The 25,861-nt window shown below is 43.9% G+C and overlaps 2 protein-coding genes across 2 annotated transcripts in view; both read right to left on the bottom strand.

Moving 5' to 3' along the window:
* Positions 1-25,861, bottom strand: part of ITGA1 (integrin subunit alpha 1) — an 83,005-nt gene that overhangs the window by 53,442 nt on the left and 3,702 nt on the right. The window contains exons 2-5 of the mRNA XM_048503682.1: positions 6,672-6,790; positions 6,099-6,211; positions 2,905-2,993; positions 693-807 (exon numbers count right to left, since the gene is read on the bottom strand). Of these exons, the coding sequence (XP_048359639.1) occupies positions 693-807; positions 2,905-2,993; positions 6,099-6,211; positions 6,672-6,745 (391 nt within the window). The 5' untranslated portion in view covers positions 6,746-6,790. The remainder of the gene's footprint in view (positions 1-692; positions 808-2,904; positions 2,994-6,098; positions 6,212-6,671; positions 6,791-25,861) is intronic.
* PELO (pelota mRNA surveillance and ribosome rescue factor) lies at positions 16,394-20,254 on the bottom strand. The gene is made up of 2 exons (XM_048503683.1): positions 19,071-20,254; positions 16,394-17,196 (listed from the first exon to the last, which is right to left on the bottom strand). The coding sequence occupies exons 1-2, from the start codon at positions 19,794-19,796 to the stop codon at positions 16,765-16,767; spliced, it is 1,158 nt and encodes a 385-aa protein (XP_048359640.1). The 5' UTR covers positions 19,797-20,254; the 3' UTR covers positions 16,394-16,764.

The raw sequence follows: 25,861 nt of genomic DNA, 5'->3' as shown, positions 1-25,861 counted from the left end.
GCGTCCAGTCTTTTCAAATATTCCGAGTTTTGAAAGGCTGCCGACTGCCTTCTACAGCCTTCCTATGGAGCAAGGCGAGTCTTGGCAGCCTCCAGCCTTGAAGCAGGAGGAGGCGCCCAGAGGCCGCGAAGGCTGGCACCCCAAGTGCAGCATCATGCCGCAATTCAGCTCTCTACCATACCTGCCCATCCCGGTTCACAAAGGTGACCATCTGGTCAGCTTAATATAAGACCAAAGTGAACCCACCCTTTTCTAGCTATATAATGCAGAACCTTGTCTGAAATAAAATCTCTATAGAGGCGCTCTCTTGCTCTGAAGTAGAGGTAACAAAAGTGATCTATGAGAAGATTGAAAGAAATTGTGTTCTAGATCTACACAGCTATACCATCCTAAGCCCAAGGACTTCAGGGGTGCACCGTTTTGTAGGATTGCACTAGATCACCGAAGATTATTGTTTTAGCACTAAAAATAGCTCATGACATAGCATCCCAAACACTGTTTATGCGAAAATGAATTCCAGAGGTAGCAAGCTATTAGCTTATACACTGATGATGATAACATTTACTTAACTTGGTCATGTTAGTAGCCTTGACAAATAGCTTAGGCTCTTGGTATGCCTCTGTGTATACATCTGTCTTTCTCAAGGCTCAGTACTTTCAACACATACAAGAAAAAACCTCTTCTGCACATACCTTTCACGGATGGGGCAACAGAGTTTACAACTTTAAAAGTGGAGCTGATGTTAGAACAGATGCCGGTTGTGTAATGCAAACGTCCACATTTGTAAGCATACAGAGGCCCACATGCCTTCAATAAGGAGAAAATGTTACAGTTTAAATAATTAAGCATCCTAGAACTTCCTAATAATTATGTTTATTTTTTTAAACGAAGACTAGGAATATCCTTGCTGAGGCATGAAAGAGCAATGTAAAACACATGACAAATCAAAGTGATGTTACATTTCAGGAAGTTCTGTTGTGGTAAAGAGATCATCTTCACATGATTAACATTGGCTAGCTTGCACCACTGATGTTGTCAGAACCAGATTTTGGGGGCAGAGATACAGACACAATAGTGCCCCCCCCCAAGCAGCTGTGGTGTCACATTTGAAGTATAACTTACCATCTAAAGCAGGGGTCTGCAACCTGGGGCTCTCCAGATGTTCCTGAACTACAATTCCCATCAGCCCCTGCCAGCATGACCAGTTGGCCATGCTGGCAGGGGTTGATGGGATTTGTAGTCCATAAACATCTGGAGAGCCGCAGGTTGCAGACCTCTGATCTAAAGGGTGGTGCCCGTAACACCATTTGAAGTCCCAAATTACCTGACTGCAACTTCTCTGGTTTCACATGTCCTGTGTCATGAGGGAAACTTGGGTGGGGAAAACAACTGGGAAGTTCTTACGCTCATAACACCCAAATTTAGAGTGTTTCAAAATTAATCTCCCCTCCATAGGGTTGCCAGCTGTGCATTGGAAAATACCTCAGAAGCAAGCCTTTATTGGCATAGACAGCAGTACAACAATAATAAAAACAGGTTAAAACCATATACAATACAGGATATACATGTTAGGATCAGAAGGAAATCTCTACTGGCATTTAGTGCTATTTCCAGGAGAAAGTCTGCCACTATCATACAGAGAGAAGGATCAGGGTTGTCCAATAGGTAGTGTAATCTTAAGAAAATCGGGGAGATCAGGGTAAAATGTATAAGGAGATAAGAGGATTCACATACTTTGGATCTGATTTCCTTGAATCTGAGAACAGTGGAAGTGCAATTGTGTGGGGCCAGAGATTCTAACTGAGACCATCGTTACATGGGTCACAAATCTTTTTAGCCTTTTCTTGCTTATTAAATCTGCCAGTGTAGCAAGGCAGAAGACATAACATTGAACCTTGGTATGGAGCATTACTGGCTCTCCCTTTGAAACAGGGTTTATTAAGCAATACAGATAGTGTGTAAAGTGGCCCCGTTCAAATGGGAGAGAAAAAAAATACAGGGGAGAACATGCGTTTTTCTTGGCTCGCGGTGATTAGGGTGGAGAACTCTCTATCCAATAGTTGGACCTTTTAGAATTTCCTATAAAGCTTCTGAATAGGACAAAAGGGCAAAGTGAGATCCACTGATGACAGTCCGATAGAGAGGCAATTTTTTCTCTACTAATTATATGGGAAAACCAGGGGGTTGGAATGGAGTGTCAGAAGAGCGAGCCAGTGAGAGGACCAAGGGGAGTTACAGTCGAGAAAAAAATGAATTTGCAGCCAGGAATCTAAGAAAGTCCTCCAACCCAGCTGCCATGTGGAAAATACCGTAGAGATTTGGGGTGTGGGGAGATTGAGAAAGGCGTGAGGGCTTTGGGCAGGGACCTCAGTGGGGCATAATGCATAATGTTTACCTTATAAAACAGGCATTTTCTCCAGGGGAACTGATTTCTATGACTTTGGGTCCAGTTATAATTCCAGGAGATCTCCAGTGCAATACCGCCCAAAAAACTCACTGCCCCTCCCCAGTGGCCAGCATTGGAATTGCCACAGTAATGAGAATAGATGTTGAGGCATCAACCTGGAAATTGCTTTCACGTATATTGGATAATGCGTTTTTAATACACTCTTCAGCCATCATTTGCAAATAGATTTTCCTGTTCCACACAGGAAAACCAAATTGCAGACGAGTGCTAAAGTGCACTGAAATTGCTTAGACTGAGGCTGCTCACTGTTGGGACCTCACCGGCACGCTGGACAAGGGGAGAAAGAGGAAGGGGACATATTGAGGGTGAGTGGAGTGAGGAAGCTAATGGGAGTCTGATTTCCCTTTCACCCCAAATCCTGGAAGGTCCCTCTCTTGTAAATTGTATTTATAAGTATAAGATTTCTTTATATTTATAGACAATGCTTATTTTCTCACCAAAAATCCTCCTTTGGGATTTGTCACTAAAGTCGCTCCAAGAGTCATGTTCTCCTTTACTTCTGTAACTTGAGGAATGGATATATCATCTATAAATAGATCAACATTTTAAAGGGTGGGAGAAACAAGATGTTAAATCACACAGTGATTTCTCTAAACCAAAACATCCCATCGTTAGATCAAAATTCAGTTAATTTCTATTTCCCTTCCTCCTCTACGTTCCCCTTCAACTAGCGCTCAGATGAACCAGTCCAACTCCTGGCTTTCATCCCAGATATTTTGTTACGGGATGCTGGTTCACATATTTTTCATGACCCTCGGAGAATGTCACGACAACAATTCAGTGACAGTGGCAGATAAGCAGTCGCAAATCTTGTTCATTAGAAGAAACAGTCTATGTGATTTGATATTGCTCGTGGTAAATACATCATTTTATATGATAATATATTGGCAATGTATGCAGTTTTCCAGCGAGTGAAATAATTGTAGGAAAGGATACATATTAGATTAGAATCCACATCACTTTCTCTATTGATAAAGTGCATCCTGCAAGCAGATGCTTTTATTGCCAAAATGGTTTGAAAGAAGGCAGAAGAGGCTTACTGCTGATAGGGGAGAGACCCTGGAAGCTTGCAGGAAATCACTTCTTCCCTTGAATCTATTTATTTATGTAAAATATCTATATCCCACTTTAACTCCTTAGACTCAAGACAGCTAACAATGCAACATTCTGGGACTTGGACAATATATACCCTACTTAATATTCCCCTCCCACTTGACACAGCATGTAACATAGGCTGACCAGACGTCCCGCTTTTGGCGGGACCGTCCCTGCCAAATGCTTGTCCGTGTCCGGGTTCTTCAAGTATCGCGATTTTTTTGGGAGGCTGCCGCACTGCCTACCAGAGCGCCAAGGCAGTGTGGCAGCCTCAAGTGCCCGGCGCCAGGAAGCATCTCGCAGCGGCCATGACGCCGACCTTCACCAGGGCTTGCTTTACGCCCGTCATCTCCTGCGGCAGCGTCGCGGCGTACCTTCACAGAAGACTTGCGTGTTTCGCCCTGTGACACAGGTGTAACACACTTCTCTCTGTGATACACGCACCTCTGAAGATGCCTGCCACAGGTGCAGGTGAAACGTTAGGAACAAGATCTACCAGACCACGGCCACACGGCCTGGAAAACCCACAACCACCAATGCAACAACCATTTGCATAGATGCAAACAACAGAATAAACAAAAACCAAACAATCCATTAAGACATAAAACCAATGCACAGATTAAAATGCAGCTGATGCAGCCAGCTCTCCAAAGACAGTTTATCCACTCTCAAATACCCTCTGAAATAAAACTGTCTTACATGCCTTTCTAGATGAAATGAGTCAAGATGCCCTCTGTGCACACTCTGGACCTACCATAGAGAAAGGCTGTGAGCACCACATGGAGAAGATAATTAGAATAATTGTAGTTGGCATATGGGGGTTCTCCTCCCACCCAGACCAGGAGAAGGAATTTGATATTCCATTTAGTCTCGTGTTTTAAAAGAAGAAAAGAGGATTGTGGACACAGATGCATATGGGGAAGCATTTGTGTTAGAGTTGGGCAGTGTCAGAGGTGTTGGATCTCAGCTGCCACACTGCAGGAATTGCTTCAGTTCCCTCCATGTGCCACCCTTGTTTCCATGACTGTTTCTCCATGTGGTTGGGCATGTCCATTTGTGTGTGTGTGTGTGTGGGAGCCTAAATATGCAAACCAGTATGAAATGGCACCTGTGCACTAACAACAGAATAAACACCCATAATGCATTTCAAACATGGCTCCCACAGCAGTACGAAAATCTCCCTACTACAGTGCTGCTCCTGAGAACCTTCATTTCTATTTGGAGAAATTGGAGAAATCTGAGAATTTCTGAGAAATCTGAGGGGGGAATCAGCCAAAACCAGCCAAAATCACTTCATACTTCCCACAGAAACTCTCGGCATAAACGTTGCGAGGCACCAGAGGTGGCAAAGAACCCCAGGCACCACTCCTGCAGGTGAAGGGCATGTTCGGCTGTCCTCCCCCCCTCAGGAAGAAGAACTGGAGGAGCACTGTGCTACCTGCCTCTTTCTTCTGCACATCTCCCCTCCCAGTCTTCTCCTCAGTGCCCCCTGATTCCACCATGCTGCTCAGCACAGCTTCAAGGACTGATAAAGTTGCACTGGCGCAGCAGAGTCAGAGTGAGGGAATCCTCCGGTTGAGGATTCCTCCACCCAGACTGTCACCCCCCCCCCATCTGCTCTCCCAGCATGGGGCAGTGGAGTCTGGGCAGGGGAAGTGGGGAAGGCTTGTGGAGGATGTGCTAAGGTGGCAGAGTCCATGTGGACCTTTCTCTTTCCCCCCTTCTCTTTCCCCCTCTCTTTCCTTCTTTCCCTCCTTCTCCCTTCCCCCCCCCCCTCTTTCCTTCTCTCCATTTCAGTTAGCACAACTAGTGTATTTGCTTTTAACCCCCTCTTGACTTCATTGCCCCAGTGTGGAGGCCATATTGGGGCAATGAAGTGTTTGCAAATTCAGTGCTTGCCCCATTTTCTGTAGCTACCCACCTGACTCTAGGCAGTATCCAAGCCATATATTTTTACATGGAGATTAAAATGTTGCATGCAAACTGTAATGAATTGCAAAAAAAAAGGGCTGTGAAAATATTTACTGACCCCTCGCATCCTGGACATAAACTGTTTCAACTCTTACCCTCCTACTTGTCGCTACAGAGCACTGCACACCAGGAACAACTAGACATAAAGAACAGTTTTTTTTTCGAATGCCATCACTCTGTTAAACAAATAATTCCTGAAGTAATGTCAAACTATTTATTATATATTTATTATATAATTGCTGCACTACTTTTTCATCATTCTATTACCATCTCCTCCCAATTATGACTGTATGACTATAGCCTGTGCTGACATTTCATTTTATTTTATGATTTTACATTTTATGTTTTTATTACTATTGATTGTTTCCTGATTGCTTACTAGACCTATGTGACAATCATTAAGTGCTGTACCTTATGATTCTTGACAAATGTATTTTCTTTTATGTACACTGAGAGCATATGCACCGGAGACAAATTCCTTGTGTGTCCAATCACACTTGGCCAATAAAGATTCTATTCTATTCTATTCTATTCTATTCTGCTAATTCACTGTTCACTGTCTTACTTGGCAAATTCAGCTTCATGCACGGTGAACCATGGTTCTTTCCCACATGGCATTTATAGACATCTCCTGTTCGGTTCTGAGGTTGACCAGCTAAAGGCGACCCAATCAGCACCCTGGAAAATGAAAATAACCATGTTAATCTTCACGACACAGCACAGAAATTTTTACTGGCCGTGGATTTGCCGCCCCCTTTGATTCTCGGTTTTCTGCCAAGTCCTCTCCCGAGCCTAGGATCGGGCGCCGCCAATAAAGTTTCATGTGCTGCTGCTACTGTATTTTAAACAATTTTAATGCTTATATACTTATTTTATTATTGTACTTTATATGTTTCCTATTGGCCTCTGTTCAACGCTCAGAGCCCTTCGGGGATTGGGCGGTATAAGAAAACCAATAAATAATAATAATGATAATAAATAATATATAGGTTAAAAACTGGTATTTTAAAGTTATATGAAGTTAGTTATTTAAACCTAAATATATGTAGAACAAATAGAACAACAGACATATCCGTAACAGAAAATGGGGAAAGCTTAAACAGGGATGGGGGAGGAGGATAGTAATAAAAGCCCTCACCATTTTCCTTCTTCATTTTCAAACTGCTGAACAGTATATCCAAACATATCCTCCACAGGGCCACTGAAGGTCATAGTGTCTTTCACGTCAACATTGAATTGCAGAAAGATGCAGCAGACCTGATTTTTAAAAAAGAAGCATACAACAGAATATGAATTCTTGGCTTAAAAAGAAGCCAGGACAATTAGTAGTCATTTATGTATGTATGTATGTATGTATGCATGCATGCATGCATGCATGCATGCATTTATCTATCTATCTATCTATCTATCTATCTATCTATCTATCTATCTATCTATCTATCTATCTATCTATCTATCTATCTATCTATCTATCTATCTATCATCTATCTATCTATCATCATCATCTATCATCTATCATCATCTATCATCATCTATCTATCTATCTATCTATCTATCTATCTATCTATCTATCTATCTATCTATTTAGACCGCCCTCCCCAGTAGGCTCAGGGCAGTGTACATCACAATTAAAACATAAAATATAAAACAGTAGTTCAAGCTGTAATTTAAAACAATCAATATGGCGACAGTTCCCTCCCCCCAACCCCATCCATGGGGGCCTGGATGACATGAGGGTCTGATGGCTATCCCGGCTGGCCAAAAACCTTGAAAATAGACTAATTATCCTGGGGGGGAAATGCTACTAATGATACCTGGTATAGGCAATTTGGATCACAGTGCATTTGTACATTATGCATAATTTCTTTTTTCCCTATTATTTGTTTTTGCTGAGTCTGGCCACCTGGGATTGGGACGTGAAAACTGGATTGGGTTAGGGGTACTGGGGGAGAGGCAGGGTTGTAACCCTTTCTTCTGATTCCGTTTCCCCATCCATAACTTCCCCAGCTTGGCAATAAAGTGCTGCTAGATTAGTATTTGTTTCCATAGAAAAAGGTCACCAGGAAGAAGAGATAAAAGCCACTCTGCCTCAATACCAGCCTCCTTTTTCAAAATGCATCTTCAGTGGTTCACAAAAAGTCCTACAAAAAAACCCACAGAAACACAGATGTAGTTCCAACAGTCTGCTACCTCAGAATGTGTGCTGATATGATTCCTTCACACCACCTGCAAAGACTACACTGAGCCAGCAGCAGCCTGCGACCACTTTAACGTAATGACTACACTACTGAATTTGGACTTTAGAGACTTGGAGGTTAAAATTTCTGCTCGTTTACAGATCCTCCAAAGTGAACTTATTTTAATGAGCACTTTTTAGTATAAATAATTTCAAAAGGTTATTGTGAGTGTAAATTGGGGGAATGATCAATGTACGCTACCCTGAGCTCCTCAGAAGAAGGTCAAAGCTAATGTAATGTCCTGAAGTGAAACGACACAGCTGGAGAAGAAAATCTTTCTCATATAGAGTGGAATCTGGAAGATTCAGTCTGTGGTTTTTCATGAGTTCTGCTCCAGTCAGGTTAATGAACTGAATTAGTCTGTGACCTTCATCATCTAAGAGAACTTTGGCAGCCGGTGGCTGGTGCCTGGCAGGAGATGGGAGGATAGTAACATGGAGGGAGCAGTTGTATTAATGGTGGAACACCATTTCTAGTGTGAACCTAGAAGTGATGTCACGCTACTCTGGGATTCAACATAACCTCTATGGTTTTACTGTATATCATAATGTTGCAGGGAGAAACAGTGTGATGTAGTGGTTAAAGTGTTGGGCTAGGATCTGGGAACCTCAGGTTCAAAATGGAAACCTGATGGATGACTTTGAGACATTCACACACACTCACCTGCCTTGATCTGGGCAAACAATTGGATGGGAGACCTCCAAGGAATAGCAGGGGCATGTTGTGGAGGCAGGCAATGGCAAACCATCTCTGAATGTCACTTGAGGGCAACCCCTCCCCCCAAAAAACATCTCACTGCTGAATTGAAGCTTCTGAGATCCTTTCAAAGTAGGTAGCCACATGAACAATGATTATGGCAGTCCAATCTGGAGATTATAGTAGCACAGATCAGAATATTTGTGGTCAGTCTCATCAAATGGGAAACATGGAAAACAACATTGTACCTATTCAACTATGGGACAATGTAATGCAGGAATTCCCAAGGCACCTTTGGAATTTTAATCTGCGTCCACTCCCCACAAGCTGTTTCTTGGCTGCCATTTTGTGGTTGTTCTGTTTTTTTTAAACTCTTTCTTAGATTGGTAGCTATGAAGCTTCAAAGCCTCATGCTGCAATTCTCTAGGGGTCGTGTCTATGTAGAAACTAGACACAACCAGTGGTGGGATTCAAATAATTTAACAACTGGTTGTTTACAAGCACCATTTTAACAACCAGTTCTGCCGAAGTGGTGCGAACCAACTGAATCCAACCACTGGACACAACCTCCTAAAATTGAACAAACAAAAAAACCTGATGGAGATGCAGTATGAGATCAATATAACAATCTATTGATAGATCGATAGATTGACATAAAAAAGGTGAACTATTAAAGAAAAGTCTTGAATACAGCATCTGTATGCTTTGCCCAAAATTGTTTTGTGTGGATTATGTTCACTGCAGAAGAGTGTCTCTCATAAATTGTTGTAGAAATGAAATGATGATGGGATTCATACTCCATTTTATGGGGCCATGATAAACAGTGGCATATCTGCCAGAGGGACGTGGGTGGCCAAGTGAACTTGGGTGCCCTAAATTAGATCGTGGGGGGCCCCCAATGGGCCCGTGGCAGGCTCCCGGCCCGGCCCCGCCAGGCTGCTCCTTCAGCCAGCAGGGCCAGGCCTGCGGCAGGCTCTCAGCTCAGCTGCTTCTGTATACGTCTTTAAATTGGTAAAAAAACCTGATCCATTGCTTGTAAACAAAGCTGATTGGATCTATTTAGTGCTAATACAATCCTCTGATAAAATAGCAAAACAAGCAAGAAGGAATTGTTTTTAAGTTATTGAACAACCAGGTGATCAGGAGAAGCCTTTTTTTTTACAGAAGCTTGCCTCCTATAGAGAAAGTGACTTTAGTGTGGTTTATTCTTACAAAAAAGAAAAAAACCACTGTAGAAGATATTCCATACACTGAACACAACTGGAATGATTGTCATTCGGGAGGAAAGAACACTCTTGAGACATCAAAGTTTTGTTTCTATTGGATAAGCCAGTTCTGCAGCATAATCTTGTGTGACTAAGAAACAGAATAGATATACAGAGATAACAGGCTTACAGACCAATCCATTTGTGGGGGAGGAGGGCTGAATGGCCACTGGAGTCAGCACAAGCTCACGCCAATGTGTTTACCCGCTCGGCCAGCATAAATGCACGTACGGCTGCTGGGAAGGCAAATAAGGCAGCTGCCCATCACCCTGGTGATGCCTGACTTGCTTTTGGCTGCCGCTTCCACAGCTGTGCCAACATAATGTGAAGGCTGATGCAGCTAGGGTGTTCCAGTGGTGTTCCTGGAGGCGGAACCAATATTAGTCAGCTCACATGGGGCTTTGACTACAGAAACCCCAGCAGCAGGGTGGCATAAGTCCATTTAGTCCCATGGAGAGCTTTTCGGGAGGGGGCAGGTTGGTTTTTTGTTTTGCTTTGCTTTTTATACCTCCATGTGGTGCTGGAAGACCCCCTAGAGGTGATGGAATGGTGAGGCAGCAGCACTGTCCCCAGGCGCCTTGAGCTGTGGATTGGGCCACCCATCTTTAATGGCTAGAGAGCAAGCCTAATCCACACACATATGGTAGTATCCCAGAATGAATACAAATTCTCTTTCTCCCACAAGCAGATAACTTTCATTCACTCCCATGAGGGCATAATGCTTGGAGGTACTTTTGTGAGGGCGTGAATGCACATGTATGTCCTGGGTACCAGGGCTGCAAACTCAAGGCTGGGATATTCCTGGAGGTTTGAGTGTGGAACCTGGGAAGGGCTTCATGCAGGAAGGGGAGGGACCTCATTGGGTATAATGCCACAGTGTGCCCACCCTTAAAAACAGCTGTTTTCTCCAGCAGAACTGATCTGTGTAGCCCAGACAACAATGGTAATTTGGTGCAATCCCCAGGCCTCATCAAGAGTTTAACAACTACCCTTATGGACTCTTGCAACACACAAGGCTTTTGTTAGAGCCCAAGCTTAGATGGATATACACAAGGGCTCGTTGTAATTCCTTCCCTTGTTCTGTACTCCAAGGGAGGTTTCTTAAAATTGACTTGCAAGAGCGGAAATGCCCCCACTGTACTATAGTGGTGCAATCCATGGAACACATAATGCTTAACAGCCCAAATACGAAGAAGCTAGGACCAGGCTTTTGACTCTTCTTCCTGCTAAGTTTAAAGAACATGTTGTTGGGAAGGTTGCATTCCTACTAAACAACTCTTCTTCTCTGATTTTAAATTCTGTAGCTAGGTTCATACTTAGGAACTTTGGAATATGCTTTCTACTGTGGTGGTTTTATGTATAGAACATCTGTCTGGATAATGCTGGTTGTTATATTGGTTTTATGCCTAATAAAGGTTTTATGTATGTATGTAAGGCTTTTGTTAACACCCACCTTTTTGCCTATGATATCCGGGGACACCCTTGGAGGTTTGAATAACATTCAAGGTGTAACATTCCTTTCTCACAGGACACAGTGCGTAACAGACTTCCTTCTGTGATAACACCTCTGAAGATGCCAGCCACAGATGCAGGCGAAACGTTAGGAACAAGATCGCCAGATCTAAACCCGCAGCATTGAAAACCACAACCAGTTTGTCTTGTTGATAAAACATTGGCCCTTTCATGGGCCTCTATGTATTATGCCGGCAAGAATTCTGCGGTGGGGGTGGGCTCGCCATGGCGTCTGTGACTAACGAAACGGCGCAGGAGGCGTCGCCGCGGAGCAGCCTCTTCCCTGCCCTCTCCCACTTACCTCATGGCACAGCCGTGCCCTGCTGGCCTCCTATAAGCCGCCCAGCGCCCTCAGGCCTCCAGGGGCTGGAGGACGAGGAGAACCTTAGGAAGGACCCAGCAGAGGCTGGCAACGACGAAGAAGATGGGAGAGAAGCTGCTTCCAGCCGGTGCGTTTGCACTGCGCCGCCCGGGGAACACGCTGTTTTCTCAAAGCAACACTAGCGGGTGTTTGAGGCGACTGCCCTGAGAGAGGGAAGGGGAGGCCAGGCCTGTCGCGGCAAGCCTGGGGAGCGTTTTTGCCGTCCCCAGGCCGCCGTTTTTGGCCCTTGCAGAAAGGGCCATTGTTATAAAGTCACAGTCTATAGGAAAGGTTGTTGATATTTGAAAACCTGCCTGATGTCCCAGCAACACCAGTGTTCAGCTATTTAAAAAGCCATAACAAGAGTTTATTTGAGATGTTGTGGGTTGTGTGGCTGTGGTCTGATAGTTTTTACACCTAACATTTCACCCACATCTGCTCAGGCATCTTCAGAGGCATGTCACAGTAAGAAGTGTTTTTCTCCATGGAAATGTAGGGTGATTGTGTGGTGGGGTACATGTTTTGTTCATCTCACAAGTGATGGGGTGGGGGTGGTGTTATATGTATTTGCATGGGTCTGAATGGAGTTAATTTGCAGTTGCTTTTGAATGTCTCTGGTCTTTGGTTTTGGTGTTTTTGTTATCAGTAGACAAGTATTGTTGTTTTTCAGACTCTTTTTGTTGAAACTGTCCAGGTGTTTGTGGATTTCCATGGCTTCCATGTGAAATCTGACTCCATCACCCAGTTGACTCTGGCCATGAAAACCTTTGACAATACAAAGAGATCATTTCGCTCTGCATTTTATATTTATTTAAAACATTTATTAGCCACCTCTTTTCCCTTGAAGAACTCAAGGCAACATACAGTGTAACAGTGGACTAAAATCTAGTATAGCAAATAAAACTTTCTAAAAAAGCTTTTAGCTTTTCAGCTACCGGATTCGCATATTTATTTCCTATAGGTCATACAAAGAACTTTTGTTGAACTTTACTTCCAGCTTTTTACCCCTTAACCTTTGCAAAATAAGAAATTGACTTTCTGGTAAATTTCCAAACAACAAAATAACTACATGAGAATTCTTTTTTTGAAGAGTAGACAATTGTCCAATACAGCAAAAACAGAACTAATACCATACAAATGTACCAGATCCAGTAACAGAGACAAGTTTGAATCTCACTGAAGGTTTTGTTCAAATTCAGCAAATTAAAAGCTGGAGCTTATGAAGTTATTTGCATTGCTCATAGCTTTAGAATGCTGTGGCTAACAGGCAAACCTAGCCAATCATGGCTTAGCTGATTTTTTCAGTGCTGCTGTAACTGAGTATTTGGAGATACCTTTCCCAAACACAGAACTCTAGGGGACTGAATAAACACAGTAAGACAAATGGCTCTCACATATTCAGCTCAGAACAAAATGACTGATGTTAAAGGTAGGGCAGGGTTCTGGTGTGGAGCTAGTGCAGTTTTGCAAAGCAAAACAGACCATATGGGGTCATCTCAAATTTGAAAAATGCATTCTGACAGTAGTTCAAACTAGTCCTATGAAAGATATAGGATTGGATCCAGCCAGTAAACCTTTCTTCAAGCTCTTCCTTATTATAACCTCTGTCACAAGTGGCTGTGGAACGTGTAACCCTTACAATTCCTAACACAACCTTTTTTTTGGTGGTCAAAGGGAACTCCTTCCTTCATTTCTGATCAGAAGAAAAGCTAACTGGATCCAACAGTTTATAAGACAGTCCCATTGGAGGGTTAATGCCTTTGTAGCTTGTGGAAGTGTTTGGTAACGAAGTCATCACTAGCCTTCTCAAAATGCATGTCAAGTGATTTACACTTGAAAGTAAAATGCAGGGCTTATCAGCTTTAGAATTGTTTGAAGAGCCAGTATGGTGTAGTGGTTAAGAACAGGTGGACTCACATCTGGTAACCAGATTTGCTTCCACGCTCCTATGTTCCTGATGGGCGAGTCACAGTTCTTCGGAACTCTCTCAGCCCCACCTACCTGTCTTCTGTGGGGAGAGGAAGAGAAAGGAGTTTGTAAGCCACCTTGAGTCTCCTTACAGGAGAAAAAAGGTGGGGTATAAATCCAAAATCTTCTTCTTAAAATATTCCTCTCCCTCCACTCACACATTATTCCAACCGTGGCAGGGATTCTATACATCAATCTGAGGAGGTTCCCCAAACAGAATGGGAAATATCACATTTCCTTGGCAGCATTTTAAATGGGAAAATTTGAAATTTTGTGGTGTTGGAAGAAAGGCTCCAATGAAACACCTTCTCTTTCAGAATGAGTAAAAAGCTTTAGAAGACAAGCTTCTGTGGTTTAAAAAAACTGAGAATATGAAGACCCTTATACAAAACTAACTACTGTACTAACAATGACAAACCAGTTCAAATACACTGTGCTGGAGTAAAAGGTCTCCTCAGCCCAGTCCTCTATTTCCTTCAGTAAATTACCTACAACTGCCCAAATCCGGAGGCCACTTTAGCTTTTGCCCACAAAATGCCTAATGGCTCTGATCAGTCCCCTATCAGGTACTTTTAATGTTCCCCAGTTAGTGATAAGATCACAATGGGTTGCCGAGTTAGTTTGTCTGTAGGAGTAGAAAAGAGGGGCGGCCCCATCCAAAACACCAGGCACCTGGATGTGATGCCACAACTGAACTGGGCAGTGGTGTACTAGGCCTAAATGGTGCCTGGGGGGCATGACTGGCTCCCAGCACCCCACTTATGGGAGCAAGCAGGGAGGGCGGGACTTGGGGGCAGCTTGGATGGGTGCTGGCGGCAGGCCAGCTCCTGGTCTGACCTGATGCCATGGGACCCACCTGGACTGCCCACCACTCTCCCTGCAGGCCAGCTCTTGCCCTCCCCTGGGGAAGGCAGGATCAGCCTGAAGGGAGACCGGGGGCTTGGTGGTGGGCAGCTCGGGTGGGTGCCACTATGGTAGGCCAGCTCCTCCCCTCCCCAGCCTCCTTGGGGGGGGGGAGGGGAGCTGGCCTGCAGCCGCAGCGAACAGCTCAGCTGGCTTGGGGTGCCCCGGCATGGGGGAGCAGCCAGTCTCTGGCTGGAGTCACCACACTCTTGAGGAGAGGCCAGGTGCAGGTTGAGAGTCGGTGGCAGCCTCCCACATGTGAGCGGTGTGTGCCCGGGACATGGGATACCCCATGTCCCCATTAGCAGTACGCCACTGACCAACAGGACCCACAGAGGCTTTCTGGTGGCGTGGGGAGGTTGCAAACACAAAAAAGTCTCCCTGCCACTGGAAAGCTCCCATTGGGCTTAATGGACTTAAGCCACTGGGTACAACGGGGGCAACAGCTGGGAGGAAGCTGACTAGTGTCGGCTCCTCCCCTGGCCATGCCCCCAGACTGCCCCTGCAGGTACTCTAGAGTGGCATTCAGTCTGAAGTGAGCTGTAACTCACAAACTCATACCCTGCCAAAATTTTTGTTAGTTTTTAAGGTGCTACTGGACTCTTTTCTAGAGGTTTTAAACGTCATCAGGTTAGCCTCATGCATTACATATAAACACAGCATTCCATTATGCATTCAGATCTGAATATTGTGTGCATGGGGCTATAGTGTGTGAGACTAATTACCAGTAATAGTGGAACCCTCCAGTGCTGAAAGTAATACTCCACAATGTAAGCTTACAAAGAAGTAAAACAATTATATTTTATGATAGAGCAATTCAAGTCACAGGGATGCAAAAAATGTTAATTAGCTTTCTTAAAAATCAAGTTTGCACTGATCAGGACAATATTTGGAAAGGCAATCTACATCAGGCAATTCTTAAAAATCGAAGTGCCCAAGATAAGTCAGACAAGAGAGTTTGGCAGCGTTAACCTTGTTCATTAAACTGCTTTTCATTTTTAAAAAAGTCAGATAAGAGACTCCACAGACTGTTTTTATCCCTTCTGTTGCTGAAGGATTTTAACAACCTTGGCACATCAACACAACTGCGACCTTCATGGGACCTGAACAGTTCAGTCTTCTCCTGGCAGAAATTTTAAAGCAGTAACTTTTCTCAGATGAATTGCTGTTTACTGATCTCATAGATTAACTTTTGCAATCTTCCAGAGTTAATTATAAGAACCCAGAAAGCCTGGTAGAAGAAGAGTTTTGATTTATACCCCCCCATATAAATCTGTATTTATGGCTCTGCCCCCCCATATAAAAATAACTTTTGCAAACTTCCAGAGTTAATTATAAGAACCCTGGAAAGCCAGGTAGAAGAAGAAGAAGAGGAGGAGTTTGGATTTATACTCCTGTACAAGACTCAGAGGCCCCTTCCGCACACGCAAAATAATGCGTTTTCAAACCACTTTCACAACTGTTTGCAAGTGGATTTTGCCATTCCGCACAGCTTCAAAGAGCACTGAAAGCAGTTTGAAAGTGCATTATTCAGCATGTGCGGAATGAGCCAAAGGTGCTTACAATTTCTTTTCCCTCCCCCCCTGGACAACAAACACCCTGTGAAGTGGGTGGGGCTGAAAAGCGCCCAGTTATGTTTTTTTTGAGTGCTGTGGTTTCGGGCTGTATGGCGTCTTCTGTATTCTCTCGGCGTTTGCATGCATCTGTGGCTGGCATCTTCAGAGGATCCTCTGAAGATGCCAGCCTGATCTGCATCAAGGCATCACTGCTAAGTACTGTTTCCATATTTCAATACAACAAAATTCGACCATAAGAAAGCGCAGCCGACAATACGCGGATTTATGATTTGAAACAGGTTCTCATGAGGCCAAAAGGGATATTTATCAGTATTGATATCAGAAAATACCTCAGACAGACATTTTTTCCCCTGGTTTTGCTTTATTTTGTTGTACGTCATCTGCAAACCGTCAATTATGTTTACTGTTAAGATACATAGTTCATTCAAAATACAGTCCACAGAGACAAACCCAATGTTTTTTGTAATCAGCTTTTGCCAGCAGAGATCTACATCTTTGCACCAGTTACCATCATAATCAGCAACACAGCAAGGGAAATAGATAAATATGCTGCAACGAGCACTGTGCCAAATGCTCACCCATACAGTCACTTGCAAAAATACTGTCCTCAAAAGTTATTTGTAAGGCACAGTACAAAGGCTCACAATATGTTGGAGAAGAATCTCCCAAACGCTGTAGTCTTCTTGTGATATCAGAAGAAGAAAAGGTGTCATCAATCGTCTTCAGAACTAGATTCATCTTCTTGGTCAGAAAGCTCAGCAACGGGAAAACGCAAGATGGCGGCTACACCTGTAAGTTGCCCAAGCTGCTCGCCAGACACATGAAGGCTAGAGAAGATGCGAACGGTACCCATGTTGTCACGCACACTATCAACTAGCCTGACGTAACGACTCCGAGTAGCTACATCTTGATGCCTAAAGAGTTCATCGCTGATCAACAACGTATCAATCGCCATTGCCTCATTGGCCTGTTCCACATGCTTGAGACCATAAAATGCCCGGTCAGGCTCATGTTGTAGCATCTTGTAGAAATCATCTAAGGCTTTAACTTCCGCAGCAGCTTTAGTATCAGCGAGTCGACTGGTTACTGCTGGGTCACATAGAGCTTCTTTCAATGCATATTTATGTCCGGAGGAAGAGTGTACCTACAGTAAGAAAAACCACAGAAAAATACTGACCACTTTTTAAGAGTCTTCTCTCTCTTTATAGTACTAATTTTTTAGTTTCTTTGAAGCTAGTTGGTACACACACACACACACATACACACAGACAGGGAGAGAGTCTGGATTTTATGTTCAGATATCACAGAAATGCAAGACTGAATCTTACTATTAGAATTTTGTCCCAGCCTTGCCTAGTTAGAAAGAGAACAAACAGTTTTTTCCAGCATTCACCCCCACCCCAATAATGATGCTCTTCACTATTTTGAACAATAGGTTTTAATTAGCACAATTCTTAATAGTAGTTGCCCATAAACAGCTTACACTTCAGAATCCTTTCTGGCTGCTAACAATTTGCATCTGTAGCAATCAGAAGTTAAGAATACATAAGAGGCAACTTCAGTGGTTATATTTATTTCATGTTATTTTGCATGAACCAAGACAGGATGGATTTTAATCAAATATGTTTTTAATAAGATGTAATTTATTATTTATTGTGGTTGCTGATTTTGTTTGTTGTTGACTGGTACACCGCCCAGAGCCCTTAGGAGATGGGGCGGTATATCAATTCAATTCAATTCAAATCAATTCATTCATTCAATCAATAAACTAAACACACCAGTCATTGCTTCAGGCAGATTTCTATTTGCTAGATTTAGTAATAGTTTCTAATGTTGACTAAACATATTCACAAAACTAGCCTAAAAGTTTTTACAACCTATCTTGAACTTCAGAGGCCTCCTTTTCCTTTGTTCAAACACACACAAGTGAAGTAAAGTTAAACGAAAGTTATGTTAGCTGTACCTATGATAACATCCCAAAGGTTTGGCCTTCTTCACGACTAACATGCTAAACCAAGTTCCAGAAGCATGTTTAACATTATGCCAAAAGCTTTAGTACTCCCATGTTTGGCCTACTACTCATAGGTCTGTAGGTACTTATGTACTGATTTTCCAGCTCCTTGTTCTATCACAGTCAAACAGCCCAATCCACAGGCAGGGGAGGGGGAGTGGTGACTCCTAGGGGCAGTGCAGACCTGTGCCAGAGGACTTGCCCTCCCTGGGGCACTTGCACTGGAGGAGCAGCAAATACACCAGCAAAGAGGTGAATATACCTGTGGTGGCTGCTGCAACTTGCCAGAATGCCTGGGCCTGGCAGTGCCACATCAGTGCCCCCATGGTGCTGCCAGTCCCGTTGACACAGTGGAGGTGTGGTGGTGTTCCTGATAGTGCAGCTGATGTTAGCTTCCGCCCCAGGTTTGTGGCCAGTCACACCGCAGCCCTGGGCTTGGAAGTCCTATGGAGGTCTTTCTGACAACAGGGGATTTTCTCCCTTCCCATGCCACCAGAAAGCCCTCTGGAGACAGTAGGGTGGCGCTGAAGCAGTGCCATCCCTGGCCACCCAGGGCTCTGGCTTGGGCTGTAAAGTTTGAACAATTTTTTAATTCACACACACACACACACACACACAAACAGAAAAGGGGGACGCTAAGCTTACAATAGAGAAACTGATCAGACTATCATGTTATCATTTCTTACATATTTACTGCTATGATACCATTTGTCCTACACTGCTTATTACCTCAGTTCTGAATGAGCTTACATATCTGTGAGTTACACTAAATTAAAAGTAAATTCAGTGGGATTTACTTCAAAGAATGTATGTTTAGGATCAAAGCCTTAAGTGACAAGCTTTTCAAATACAGGTATTCTCCCACTCCGTTGATGTATGCTTGACATTACCTTTCCCAAGAAGACTAAATAAGTTAGGAAGAATAACAGACCAACTGAATAGCAGACTGCTTTATCACATTCATCAGCCATTCCATGTTTTGCATACAATTTTTGAGTTATATTTACCTGCAAGAATTTTGAGCGATTCTCCAGCAACAGTTTGTTGTCTGTCTTCACTGCTTGCTGGAACATGTAGTCACAGAACTGCTCCCTCACAAAGCCTGGGCTGGCCACAAGCACACACTTTATAATATCAAAGGAGATGTGACGCTGAATTGCTTGCATCACTTGGTCGTAGAATCTCTCCAGCGCTCGGTCATGTTGACTGCAATTTCCTTTCCGCTTTCTAGGGATGTTCACCTCAATCTTGGCTCGGGTCAGGGTCATGCTTGGGGTCACCAGACAGACGTGGGCCAACCCTTCCTGCATCACCACCGCAGCCACGTCGGCACTGAAGGCCGGATCGCAAGCTTGCTCAATCCTTTCCAGCACCACACTGTCCCACTGCTTCTTCGCCAAGGTGAACTGACGGTTGGGCTCCAGCTCAATGGTGTGGTAGGCTCCCATCTTGACATACTCATTTTCCTGGATGTTGGTACCTTTGACACGCAACTGGCACGCCTGCGAATCAAAGTCGATGCCCTGAACACAGACCGTGAGCGTGGTACGGATGCGGTTGCTGCCCACGCTGCCTGTGGAAGACTCCGTCTGCACCTTGCGAATGGTGGAAGCTCGCAAGCTGTCACCCACCCGCAGTAGATTGTAGGTGTGCCACATGTCTTCGGCGTCTTCAGGGATGAGGGTCACCTGCCCTGCGTTGTCTTTTTCAATGTCCTTCCGCACCAGCTTCATCCTGGCTTTGCTCAGGGACCTGCTGAAACAGCAAAGCACCACTCTGCAAGAGTTCCTAGAAGCCTCCTGCCCCAAAGCAGGGAAAGGGGAAGATATATAGGAGGGTGCCACACACAGGGGTCCTGATACGGGGCCTGCTGTAGCCGCAACTGCCCAGTCTGCGGTCACAGGTGCTTAATTTCTTGAATGGCGGCACAGGAGAAGGAATAACCTGGAGACCCCCAGTCAGACGCGATTGGAAGCTTTCCCATCATGAGACTTCGCAGTGGAAAGTGGAATCTTCTCGGTACCTGGGGAAAAATGGTGATTTTTGCCGCTTTCGGTTAACCTCCAGAACCCCGGCCACCCACCATCTAGAATAGTCACACTCCCTCCTCTGCGCCTGCGCGCCGCCGGTGATCTCATAGGAGGAAACGCCAAGCGCAAACGTCGCCAACCTCTTCCCCTCCACCCTCTCATTGTAAGCATGCGTACTTTGACGTCGCCGTTCGACACAAGAGGCGTTACCAGCCTTTCGCAGCGTTAAGGCGCATGCGTGAAGCTCTGTGGCGCGTCAGTCTGGGGATTCCTTTCGACGGCAAGGAGACGTTCATAGAAAACCGAAAAGCGCGTGCGCATAATGGAAAGCCGGCTGATCACCGTCATTTTGTCGGCGGCAAACTGCGCACGCGCGAAACGCATTTCTTTGCCTTTGGGAAGGTTGGGGATCTGCATGTTTTCTCGTGATTCTCGGCGTACAAAAGCCTTCTGTCCCAGCTGGGATGGCTATTGCAATGCAACTTAATTATTAATAGTGAAAATTTCACTGTAGTGAAACTCGATGGGGTCTACTTTTGAGTAAGCATGCATAAGTGCAGGTTGAACTGCTATAGTTTTGCCCCCATTAAGGTTCGTGGGATTTACGTCCGAATAAGTATGTACGAGTGCGTTCTGCTTGGCTAAAATCTACGCACTCTTCCCTGGGAATAAAATTGCATTCGACGAGACTTCCGCTTCTAACAAAGCTAAGAAAATGCATACTGTGATTGCACAAAGTTCTTTCTGGAAGAACTGACATTTCTAAATTCTTGGAATGGTTGTTAAATTTGCAACTGGGGAGAAAGATGAGAAGGAACGAGGCTTGTTCTGACCACTCACATGCAGTCTCCTCTAGAAAAGCAGAATCGAAGTGCTGCTTTCGAGAGTCAGACAAGTGGACTGTTGCCAACCTCCAGGTGGGGCCTGGAGATCTCTATCAGTTACAAGTGTTTCCAGGGTTGATTAATTCCTGGGGGATATACTACAAGGGGTGGCAGGATTGCCCATTGGAAACTATGGGAGAGGCTGGAGGGCCTATTTGAAGTAATGGGAAACAGGAATGCCAATTGACATTCATGGGCTCTATTGAAATGTATACAGCACAAAAAATGTAGTCCAAATAATAAATGAATATTCAGTGCTTCCTAAGTATCTGGTCAGTTTTGTATCTGTGACGTTTAACTGAATACATTTATTGTGCAATGTTCAGAAAGTAGTTGCAAGTCTTTTGGCTCATTTTTAAAGTACAAACCATGTAACGAAAATGTTAGACATATGCAAAATATGTTAATAAAGACTTTGCATTACTACCTCCTTTCAGCTAAAGGAATATTAGTAAAACATTAGAAGCTGCTACACTCATATTGAAGCACCTCTGTATTTCTTTTAAAAGCTATCTGTAGCTTGTCAGAAAACAAAAGTTCTGTTACAAACCCTGTGCATTAATAAATTCTTCTCTAATTGGTTAGGTTTACAAATCCTTAATTTGCACGATTGTTCAGATTCCTATAGCACATAAAGACCTTGCATTCTTTTCTGCTTGCAAGTGTGTGTGTGTGTTTTTAATTAAACGTCTTCACAGTGTCCTAACAGGAAAATGATCTGGGGCCACTTTTCTCTGGATTCTCCAAAACAAAAAACTTGGATGATGGAATAGAGGGCATGCTAATCAAATTTGCAGAAGACACCATATTAGAAGGAATAGCTAGTACCCCAGAGGACAGGGTTCGAATTCAAAATGACCTGGACAGATTAGAGAGCTGGGCCAAAACTAACAAAATGAATTTAAACGGAGATACATTTAAGAAACTACACTTAGGCAGAAAAAAACCTGAAATGCACAGATATAGGGTGGGTAACACCTGGCTTGACAACAGTACATGGGAAAGGCATCTGGGAGTCTTAGTAGACCAAAAACTGAACATGAGTCAGCAGTTTGACGTGGCAGCCAAGAAAGCTAATACAATTCTGGGCTGTATCCATAGGAGTATAGTGTCTAGATTGAGGGACATAATAGTACCACCCTATTCTGCATTGGTCAGACCTCAGCTGGAATACTGTGTCCAGTTCTGGACACCACAATTCAAGAAGGATACTGACAAGCTAGACTGGGTCCAGAGGAGGGCAATCAAAATGGTAAAAGGTGTGGATTTCATGCCCAAAAATGAGAGACATAGGGAGCTGGGTATGTTTACTCTGGAGAAGAGAAGGTTAAAAGGGGTGACATGATAACCATGTTTAAATATTTGAAGGGATGTCATATTGAAGATGGAGCAAGCTTGTTTTGTGCTGCTCCAGAGACTAGGACAAGGAGTAATGGGTTCAAGGTACTGGAAAAGAGATTCTACCTAAACATTAGGAAGAACCTCCTGACAGTAAGGGCTGTTTGACAGTGGAAAACAGTGCCTTGGAGTGTGGTGGAGTCTCTTTCTTTGGAGGTGTTTAAACAGAGGCTGGATGGCCATTTGTCAGCAGTGCTATGATTGAGTCTTTCTGTATGGCAGGGGGTTCGACTCTATGGCCCTTGTGGTCTCTTCCAATTCTGATTCTACCTCACCATAGATATACTCATGGAGCAGAGAAATAACTCAAGTTTTAAAATGTTGGAAATTATTAATATTAGATATGTTAAAATGTTTTCCTGTAACATGCATAAAAGTTTGTTTTAGGTGTCTAGTATCTTAGGTTCAAACCATAGTTTTTAGTTCCAAATTTTTTTTTAAAAGCTTTGTAAGGGAACCATTCTGGTGTGAGATATTCAGTGGGGAAAAGAGAAGCAGTGAATCTACGCTTCATGTCAAAGTCTGCTTTCAAGATCTGGATGTTTTACTACTGTGAAGTGCAAAGATTTCTACTATCATGGGCAAAAACAATTTGGTGGGATCTTTTCTACTCCAAGGCCCTTTCATGGAGCCAAAAAACGGCTGACACAGAGTAAAAGCGCCCTTCCCACAGGCCGCCACAGTCCTGGCCCGGAAACGTTACGCTTAGCAGCGCCGACCTGACTGCCCTCCCTCCCCAGAGGCGTCAGGCCGCTATAACAACAACCCTTTGGGGGAAAGTGTCTTCCGGCAGTGCCGAACTGCGCCCGCCCGGGGTGCTGCCTGTATCTCCTGCCCGATCCCACTCACCTTGTCCCGTGCATTAAGCCTGCTGGCCATGAAGCCCATACGCTGTCTCCACGGCCGAGGAGGTGAGGAGAAGGCAGCGATGGTGGCTCCCAGTAAGCGTGGGAGTGCAGGCGAAAAAAGCTGACGCGATGTGAACGCCTGCCGTTGCCCAGAGCCTCTGCTGAGGGCGATCCAGCATCGCGTGCATCGCGGCGGCCTTAGACCTCCACGCCCGGCGGAGGAATTCTCGCCCGGCGATGGAAGCGACAGGGAGAAACGTCGCGAGAAGCATTGCAAGATACATTGGAATTTGACTCAGCATAGAATGATACCTCAAATATAATATCGGTAAGATTTTATATGTAATTTGTTTCATATAGCATTATGGGAAGTACTGAACAGGAGATCAAAGAAACTTGCTTAGCAAAAAATGACCTCACATGGCAGACTTTTCTTATTTCTGTTATGGTCTGTTTGATGCATAGCGCCTGTCTTAAAGCAATGTCATTTTAACAAAAGTGGAAATGCATAGATTGTCTACCTGTAGCCCTGTTCTTCACCCAAACTGATGTACGCAAAATAATTATTTCTGTGCTGTTAAATACATTGAATATGTGGATTGTAAGGTTGAAAAAAAGAAGCTTTTTAAAACAAATCTATTAGCTTGTTTTGCAGTGGACTATAATTTTGAAGTTGCTTAGAAGACAGACAATGGACCTTCTGTATTTAGGAGCAGAATTTGGCCTTTTAAACAGAAAATCATTCAAACATAGGCTTATATTCTGTCTTGCTACCAATTCAAAAGCCACAGTTAAAAATATGTATTTTTAGACCTTACAAATTCACATTCTGATGTCTTTGTTTTCCAAGAGAGGGCAAGGATTGTTGGAAGTGAACCTAAAGCTAACTGGCCAGTCTTTAAATATGTGTGGTAAAAAGTAAGTTAGTTTCAATGGGACTTCCTAGAAACAATGTCTAGGATAGGACCAACTGTTCTAGAGGTGACAATAGTGTATTTGTTCCACCTTTTGTAGGATCAACAGGATCATTTCTAAACCACAGCCTCTTGGACCCCTTCCGCACACGCAAAATAATGCGTTTTCAAACCACTTTCACAACTGTTTGCAAGTGGATTTTGCCATTCTGCACAGCTTCAAAGAGCACTGAAAGCAGTTTGAAAGTGCATTATTCTGCATGTGCAGAATGAGCCTAAGTCTGTCTTGATGTTAAACTGCAATATGTTAAACTGCAACACAAGCTAGATTCATTTCTGCATGGAAGGAAGGTTAACATGGATTCCATGTAAAACAGAAAATGTGTTAAACCGGATTAGCTTTAGGGCTGATTTACACAATTGTTAATCACTGGGTACTCACAGTGAGAACTTTCCTGTATGGATAAAACAGAGGAGAATGATGTAAACTGCTTTGGGTCCCCACTGGGGGAAAGTCAAGGCATAAATGAAGAAAATAAAGTAAAATAACTGTATGACTGAATGCCGAATGAATTCAGTATTAAAAACCAGGTTTGGGATCCAGACTAAATTGGCAATTTCTACCTGTCCCACTCTTGCTTCAGATCTCTCTCATGCAGAGCTGCCAATCTCCAAGTGGAGATCTCCTTCTATTACAATTGGTCTACAGACAATCATGGTCAGTTCCTAGAGAAAATGTCTGCTCTGGAGGGTAGACTTTATAGCATTATACTCTGCTGAGGTCCCTTCCCTCCGTAAACCCCACCCACCCAGGCCTCATCCCCCAAATCTCCAGGGATTTCCCAACCAAGAGCTGACAACCCTAGCCTCATGTCATTCTTCAGGACCATGATACCTCAAGACAGGATTTCATGAAGACCAGTGGGCTGCAGCAGAAGCAGAGAAGACAGGAAGAATACATCTGACAGATGGAAAATTTAGTGCGGATTCAACTCTGGGACCACAATTTGGAAAAGGCAGCTGTGTACATGTGAAGTTTTCCATGTGTGGTTGTGAGGTTTCCCCATGTCTGGTTTTCATGACTACTGCCTGTTTATACTACAGAGAGAAAAATAAGGAATCCAGATGGTTTCTGTATGTTTTCTCCATGGGTCAAATAGCAGATCTGAGACTGACTGAAGTCAGAAATGGTCCTGGGGCGTGGGTGTTTAACATACCATCTTCCCTGCTGTTTGTATCTGTGAATCTACCAATGCATGTCTAGGTTGGTTCTAAGGTGTAAAATCAGACAGTTCAACCAGAACAGCCATGTTGCCTCCAAACTGGTGTTTTTCAAAGGAGTCAGTTCACACACTTAGTTACCACTCATCGATTGTTTAGCAATCAACTGATGAAACATCAAATTATGGCCATACTTAAGTGCCAACCCTCATTAGTGATTGTAAGAAATTCTCATATTCTGCTCCTTTCTTCAGGAGTGGCCTACATGGATCCTACCAAAGAGAAGGATTAACTGCAGAACGCCGCACTGGAATATACCATTCTCTGTTCTCCACCAACTTCCCAGGATTTCAGAGATAGCTGATAACCAGCAAAGCATACACATAAACTCTTGGCTAACATTTCTTTCTGTATGTGAACTGAAGATTTGTGTAGCCCAGGGGTAGGGAACCTGCGGCTCTCCAGATGTTCAGGAACTACAATTCCCATCAGCCCCTACCAGC

The sequence above is a fragment of the Sphaerodactylus townsendi genome, linkage group LG07 (genome assembly GCF_021028975.2).
Source record: "Sphaerodactylus townsendi isolate TG3544 linkage group LG07, MPM_Stown_v2.3, whole genome shotgun sequence".
NCBI lineage: Eukaryota > Metazoa > Chordata > Lepidosauria > Squamata > Sphaerodactylidae > Sphaerodactylus > Sphaerodactylus townsendi.
The sequence above is the reverse complement of the archived record's forward strand: the minus strand, read 5'-3'. Positions and strand labels throughout refer to the sequence as shown.